The 8,252-nt window shown below is 33.4% G+C and overlaps 1 protein-coding gene across 1 annotated transcript in view; it reads left to right on the forward strand.

Annotated features, from left to right (window-relative positions):
• The window catches only part of LOC106753501 (UBX domain-containing protein 1), an 18,759-nt gene extending 14,590 nt beyond the window's left edge, over positions 1-4,169 (forward strand). Inside the window, exons 7-12 of the mRNA XM_014635317.2 lie at positions 1,364-1,431; positions 1,521-1,602; positions 2,621-2,707; positions 2,776-2,853; positions 3,602-3,721; positions 3,829-4,169. Coding sequence (XP_014490803.1) covers positions 1,364-1,431; positions 1,521-1,602; positions 2,621-2,707; positions 2,776-2,853; positions 3,602-3,721; positions 3,829-4,005 — 612 coding nt within the window. The 3' untranslated portion in view covers positions 4,006-4,169. The remainder of the gene's footprint in view (positions 1-1,363; positions 1,432-1,520; positions 1,603-2,620; positions 2,708-2,775; positions 2,854-3,601; positions 3,722-3,828) is intronic.
• Positions 4,170-8,252: the final 4,083 nt, after the last annotated feature.

The raw sequence follows: 8,252 nt of genomic DNA on the forward strand, positions 1-8,252 counted from the left end.
AAAAGAAAAGGTATTTTGTGGATTCATCCATCTGCTTCTCACTTATTTCTTTTGACTTTCTTTACTGAAATACACTTGTTTGAAATTTTTAAATCATGGAAAATATGTGGATGTGCTTGTATTTAGACTTTGTTAGAGATATAAAACCAATCATGGTTCTCCATGTAATATTTTTGGTTTTTTTTTTTTTCTATAAAACTCATGGTAATTTTTTGGCTTTTGGTATTGGGAGAGATGGTCTTTGACATGGTGTATTACTCTGACCCATTGGTCAAGGAAGGGTTAAATATTTGAACAAGATAGTGAGCTAGTCAGTGACATTGCAATTCCAAATGATTGTATGGTGCATTTTGATTTTTTTTTTATTTTATTTTATTTTATTTTATTTTTTTTGATTTCTGATTTAATTATATTGAAGAGAATACAGTAAATGGACTGTTGTTGTCTCCATGTCAGTAAAGTAGGTTGATTAAAAGTAAGGATGAACTATATAGTATAATCTAGGATTTGAGGTTCACATTATTAAGTGTAAAAAAAGTTATTTCTATGCTGTTTGATAGTTTTTTGGGGATTTTTTTTCTTACTTTGTATCCAAGGTGGTTTGTGGGTTTTCCTAGTAGTTTTATGCCCCTCTATTTTAGATTTTGGGAAAGATAAAAATGTGTCCATGNTTTTCTTACTTTGTATCCAAGGTGGTTTGTGGGTTTTCCTAGTAGTTTTATGCCCCTCTATTTTAGATTTTGGGAAAGATAAAAATGTGTCCATGCTCAGAACATTACTTTTGGAAGTTGCCCAATTTTAGCACATTATTCCTGTATTGTTTAATAACTAATTTTCTTTTTCTCTTGTGTTATATCCATTGGTGTGTCCTTGAAGGTATGATGAATACATTGGTTTTGGCACCCAGGTTATGTAGTCAAAGACAAATGATTTAGAGTTGTATTCTTAGAAGGTTGGCGAAGTATTTGATTAATTTGATCTGATCGGAATCTTTAAGTATATTCATAGGTTATTGTGAAAATTAACTAATGGAATCAATTGAAGTCAAAGACAAGAAATAGAAGAGACAAACTTGAAGCCAGTCAAGGTTCCATAAAAATGGGCTAAAAGGGGAAAAAAGAAGCTTCACATAGGCTTTAATGGCTATGTTAAACTTTTATGTTTGAAGTTAGAGTTACTCTATCAATGGCTTAGAATTTTTTTGGGCACCTTTTGTACCAATTTTTCTGCTGTATATAAGTCTAGTTATTCCCGTGGATGGTTATGTTGGACCAGTTTATAATATAGTAATATAGTATTTCTAAATACGTTTGTCCATATTTGTTAATTACTTTGGATTATCATTTTCTTTATTTTTATGAAGGAGAGAATTCGCATTGGCAAGGAGTTGCTGGAAGCAAAGAGGATTGAGGAAGAAAATGAGAGGAAACGGTCTGGCTTAGCTAATAAATTGACTGTTGCACATCTTGTGTTTTGTTTTGAGTGCAGTTGGCTACAAGAAAAATTTGTTCCTCTTGCAGGTTGTTGGCCTTGAGAAAAGCAGAGAAAGAGGAAGAGAAAAGGGCTAGGGAGAAAATCAAGCAAAAGTTGGAAGAAGACAAGGTTTCAACATTTCCTAACCATTTTGTTCACTCTATTGTTCTCTTATTGAGAAAGTTCTTATCTGCCTTTAATAAGAATATGCAATTGAAATATGAGTCCAAATTCAGTCCTAAATTTTTGTTGCTTACATCCATTTGATTTTGTTTTACCTTATGCATTAAATCCCGATGTTTGTCATGTGGCTGTTGTTGAATACTGATAATACATTTTGGGATTTGGATTTATTTTCCCTCAAGATATTTTCCTTTCTAGACGTGATTACTCAACTTTTTCTCTCAGTCTCTGTTAAAAAGATCACAAAAACATATAAGTCTAGATATCTAAGATAAATCACCGTTATCCATAAAAGTTGTAGTTTAGGGATAAAAAGTTTGGATCTGATAGATTTATATTCTTTGAATTATGCAATATTGTTTTCATTTTGGAGTTGCTTTGGCATATAGGTTATTCAAATTATAGGTTAGATAAAAATGGTTGAGTTATGCTCCAACTCACAAATAAAGTGTTCTGCAATATGCATATTATGGAATTCTATTTCAGAAAAGTTTGGTGAAAAAGCTAATTTCTGTTTTGCCAGTTTTATTGTTTTAATGAAAGAATTGAATGATTTGAGCTATGTACATAAATAGGAGCATTAAGTGAAGAGTTGTTTGAGGGTTAATTTGAAGATACAGTGACTATTTGTGTTCAATGGAGGTTTATGGAATGCCCATTTCCATATAAGCTATACCAGAAGCATCCATTCAGAAAATGACAGTCTACTTTTTGTTATTGCTGATCAAATTAATAAGGTGGGAGGGAGCTTATGCATTTTGAACAAAACTGTTGGTAACGAAAAACTTGGAGTTGGCTACTGCTGCATTTATGGCTGCAAGAGCTTTAATGGACTAATGTCCAAGACTTTTAGAAAAACCTGAGGAGTACGACAAGCCTTTTTCTTCCAAAAGATAGCACAGGAAGTCAAATATCTTTCATCGGGGGATTTAAATCAAGTGACCTTGTTTATCTATTATGACAGGCAGAAAGAAGGCGGAGGCTCGGATTGCCGCCAGAGGAACCTTCAGCAGCCAAATCTTCAGCTACACCTGTTGTGGAGGAGAAAAAGGTACGAGCTTGGCCAAAAACAATTATGGGAAAATTGTTTGTTAGTTTATTTGAAATTTGTGCATGCAGAGTTTTGTGCCTGTTAGGCCTGCCACAAAAGCTGAGCAAATGAGAGAGTGCCTCCGTTCTCTCAAGCAGAACCACAAGGTACATTTCTGGGAACACCTCTGCAGTTGATAGTATTAATAACTGTTTGATAGTTGATGAACTGGGGTCAATCTAACGGTGAATAGCATTGGAAATAGCGTAGAAATACGTATTTTAGTGCAACTTGTGCATATAACTTTACATCCTATATGAAATAGTAAAAGAGATGAGGGGAAATCTCCCTTATGTGTCTGTGTATACACATAGGGTAATGTATTTATAATAATAAGAGTGTGGGCTAAGCCCAAATACAAATGAACATATAAATGAAATAAACACAATATCTAACAATATCTAACATCCTAAAATACTTTGCCTCCTGAATCTTCCTATTTAGGTTCTTACTGCAATAGCCTGACCATTGTGTGTTCATGAAGGATAATTGTTTCTCAGGACATGCCCTTTTGGTTCTAATAAATTTAATAATTTTTCATGGCAAAAGGCAAAAGTGATAAAATTGTGTTTTCCAAAATAAAGATGTACTGCTACTTAAAATCGAGAGTAGAACATTCATTTTGGTCTTTAAAAGTACAGAAAGATATATCTAGTTGGTCCTGCAATGTGGAAACACGGGGCCTTTTTTAGTACGCATTAGTGATAATGTCAGCCGTATTTTACATTATGCTAAAGGAATTTGATTGCGTACATCACAGCATTACTACTCAAATATTTTTTGTTAAAAAGTGTCTTCTGCTTAAACATTGTTAGATTTTTATCCTTTTTACATGTTAACTTATTTTTGGAGCAGGAGAATGAGGCCAGAGTAAAGAAAGCATTCCAAACTCTTCTAACTTATGTAGGGAATGTTGCCAGAAATCCCGATGAGGAAAAATTCAGAAAGATACGTCTTAGTAACCAATCTTTTCAGGTATCAAACTCTGTTAGATATTGCCCCATTTTCTGAATATTTTTTCAATATCTACTTTCCACTAGATATTTTTACGGTAGGGTGTTGATGTTGGGTGTGTTTTACAGGACAGAGTTGGTTCCTTGAAAGGGGGCATTGAATTTCTAGAAATTTGCGGGTTTGAGAAGATAGATGGTGGCGAGTTCTTGTTTTTGCCTAGGGACAAAGTTGAGATGGCGATCCTGAACACAGCCGGATCTGAACTAGACTCTGCAATTAAGAATCCCTTTTTTGGAGTTCTTTAGATAAGATGGGCAAGTGTTATAAATCATATACTTGACTTGATATCAGTTTCATATTTCCAAGTCCACTGTTACCGATGGTTCATTAAACAGACTGTTATTTCTTTACCTGAAGTTTGAGGTTTATAAATATCTACATAGTGATATATATTTGGCCTTCATGTTTATATGGTTTATACAGATTTGTTCGATGACTTGATCTTATATCTAATGTGATGCACGCCATCATCGGCTACCGTATCCTACGTAGGATTTCTTAAGTACTTTATGCAAGACTCAGAATGTAAAACTGAAATAAAATACCAGTTTCTTTTATAAGGGTATTTCATAATTTTCAGGGAATTTAAATATATTAAATTTATATATTTTATTTTATATGCTTTTTAATTTTTTAATAAAATAATTCACATTAATTGAATTTTAAATTTATTTCCTACAAAAATAATTTAATTATTCCTAAGTATGAAAATATTCCAATATTAAATAATATTAATAATTAAATGTTAAATTATTTTAATATTGAATGTTTTTTTAGTTATGGATGTTTTTGGTCGTATTTGCTCATGATAAAGGTCTTTCTTAACAAATATTTACTTAAAATTGATCAAATTTATTTATTTTTTGTAACGTTTAGATTTTTTAGTTAATTTTCTTTTATCGATGTTGACTAAAATTATTCGTGAAAGTCGTCAACCAAAAAAATATAATTAACATTCATCAAAATATTGTTCTATTGGCAATTGGCTAATAAAATCTAAACTAACATTAGTTAGAAAACAATTGGCTGATAAAATCCTAACTAAAGTTCATTCAAAAATAACTTTGGTCATGGAGAAACAGATTATAAATCTAACAATGTTAAACAAAAAAATCTCACTATTGTTGACTGAAACACCCTTTTATTAATATTAAGTGAAAAAGTTTCACTGATAAAATAACTAAATATGTTTTTGTTCTTTTTTTAAACTTTGGACTAAGAACTTTGTGAATTTAATTCTTTTATTCAAATTTTGTTAGTATATCAAGTCTCATATCCATAATGATTTAGTAGTAAAAATGATTGTGAAATGTATAAAACAAATTTGAATGAATCACAACTTAAAATTAGTGTCCAATCAATTCCAAGCTAGTAAAATAAGATGAGTGATTAGTTCATCCAACAACAAGCGTAAATAAATTCACAAATATGTGATCAAAAGTAAACATTCATAAATAAAAATAGGAGTTAAATATGTTTTTAGTCCCTTAACTATCATGCGATTTTGAGTTTAGTATTCGAAAGTTTTGTTCCTTTTAGTTCTCTTAGTTTTGAAATATTTCTTAGTTTTGAAATATTTTTGCAAAGTAACTCTACATTCAAAATAGCTCTAACTTTTTACAAAGTGGTGTCTCTCTTTATATAGGTGAAGGAGAGAACTAGAGTACATTGAATCCTAAAAGAGCTTAGAAACTTTTTTTGGCCAAGAGGGATGAATGAGAGCCTCTTTCCTCTTTTTCATCCTATCACATCTTGTCTTTCCTTCATCCAATCACATCTTGCCTTTTCCTCATCCAATCACATGCAAGGGAGCCTTTCTTCAAGTACCTTAAGGAAAAAAATAAGCTACATCACATTGATAACGGTTGAAAATACTCTTATCTGTGATGTAATTTTGATACTAAATGCACCCTTTTCTGCTTACAAACTTGCTTGAAATCGTGTTTTTCTATTAAGTTGTGTGAATAACAGAGTTGAGGTTGAATTTGATGATTTTATGACTAAATCCCCTTGTTTTGGCAGGAAATGAGACAATATGGAAAGCAGAGCTGGAGTACCAAGGAGATGGAGCTAAAAAAGGTCTAGAAACGCACTAGAAGGAAGGAAAGCACGAAGCTTGGGTGCTCTTTGAGGAGCCCTTAGCGCCAGAAAGTGTCGCCCACCGCCTAGGTGAAGACTCACACCTGCTTGCCCCTGAGTGAAGCTGAGCGTCATGTTTTAGTGTCGCACACTGCTCGAGCGCCCTAAGTGGGACACTAAGCGCCAACGACACGAGCCTGGGCCTTGTTTCTATTTTGTTTCCACTCTATTTAAAGGACCCAAACGCCCTAGGTTTTGTATCTTTGGTAGAGGAAGCACATCAGCACACTCTTTCACTCTCTGGAGGCGGATTTGGATGCGAGAGCGTCCATCTTCTACTTTTAGGGTTTTCTTATCTCATTCTTCTCCATTGTTCATCTAGTTTCACCATGACTATGCTGAACTAACTTTTGTTTGTTGTTGGGGGATGATGTAACCTTGTGAACTCTCATGTATTTGAATTGATTCTTAATAATATATGCGTTTTCATTAATTATTAGAGTAATTTATATGTTACAACGCTTGCTTTGTTTAACTCATTCACAGCATGATGTATGAATTGCATGAGTGCCGGGAGGTTCCCTACAATTCAAGATCTTGTTGAATTACTACCAAGAGTAGTATTTCTCAAGGATGGGGATATGAATCTTGGTCTTCTTAAGCTCTTGCTCTTCAGAATTTTTTACTAGGAATGCTAGGAATCGTATGAACTAGTAATTAAGGATAAGTTTTCTTCACCGAGGGTTCGAGTTTTAAGTGATTTAGTGAGTGACGGTAACATTAATGCATGAAGAAGAATTCTTATATACATGAGAGTAAACTTGTGAAATCTAACCCCAACAACATACTCATCTCATATTACAAACAACGTTCGTTCATCGTTGTGTTACTTTTCTACTGATCAAACTGCATTCATATTTAATTTTTAGTCTTTGCATTTGAAACCAATGATCTTGTTTTGTTTAAGTCTTAATTAATCGAGTTATCACATGACTGTCTAGTGCCGAGGGTCTCTTGGGACACAATACTTGGTCTTACCATTTTATATTACTTGTGCGATTCAGTACACTTGTCGATCCAGCAACACACGTCCCATGCAAGCCCAACTCAAGAGACAAGCCCAAAACTCGTTTAAGACATCATTTTGTCAACTTTGACCTTTTCCGAGTATTCAGATCATAACTTTCACCACAAAGCTTCAAACTAGATTATTCTTGCTTTGTTGGAAACTACACTCAAAAAGCTTTCTAATGATCATAAGCACATATCATTTGGACCTCTAAGCTAGGTGTAGCTCTAACGTGAAAAATCAGTGACGTGAAAGCAAGTCTAGAAAAAGGAAGATAACTTGGCTAAAATACAAGGCCCAAAACAAAGACTTATGTACATATTCACAAAAGTGTTTAAAGATAAAAGAAGAAGACTAAAATGTGATCCTCCAAATGAGTAGAATCCTTGAAGTTCCATCTTCCCCTTCTAGACCATGAGAGGTCCAATGCTTCTAAGACTTGAAGAAAAGCAAAAATGAGCTTGAAAGTCCTTCTCCTACTTCCACTTTCTTAGCCTTAGCTTAAGTTGATGATCCTTGGAATCCATTTAGTTTCCTAAACGAGTTTTCATCCTTTACTTATAGGAAAATGTCATTTGACTTGTGCAACGCTCCAACTACATTTCAAAGATGCATGCTAACTATATTTTCTAACTTGATTAAGAAACACATTGAAGTTTTCATGGATGACTTATTTGTCTATGGTGATTCGTCTAATATATGCTTGAAAAACCTCAACATTAAGCTGAAAAGATGCATAGAAACTATCCTGGTGTTGAATTGGGAAAAAAGTCATTTTATGGTTAAGGAAGGAATTATCTTTGGCCATAAAATTTCAAAAAAAGGCATCAATGTTAATCCTGGTAAGGTGGAGGTTATTTCCAAACTATGGAGATGCTCCTTCAACCTTATTGATGGAGCTCCATGAAGAAGAGATTATGAGCCGAAGCATTGTAGAAGAGATGAATATGGCTTGAAGGTTGCAATTAGATGAAGGTTCCTTGAAGGAGGTTGGGCCAACCTTGAAGGGACTTGATATCTAAGACTGATAAAAATATATTCTCGAGGGCTTAGTGATCCCTCTCATTATCTTCTATTTATAATGAAAATCATAAGAGTACATGGAACACCAAGAGTCTGCACTAGACTATTAGGAACAGAACTAGGTACAACTCATTAATCATTCTGCAGACTAGCTTAAATGATTGATGAGTCGATATTTTATTGATTTCACTTAGTTTATTGTGCAAGAATTAATCAGGGAATTGTGCTTAATTGTCCGGTATTTTCCCGTTTCTGCTAATTGTGCTTAATTTGACCGGAAATTCTAATTTTAATTAATTTGAATTTTCTGAGCTAATTATT

This window comes from Vigna radiata, unplaced genomic scaffold, assembly GCF_000741045.1.
Source record: "Vigna radiata var. radiata cultivar VC1973A unplaced genomic scaffold, Vradiata_ver6 scaffold_131, whole genome shotgun sequence".
Classification (NCBI taxonomy): domain Eukaryota; kingdom Viridiplantae; phylum Streptophyta; class Magnoliopsida; order Fabales; family Fabaceae; genus Vigna; species Vigna radiata.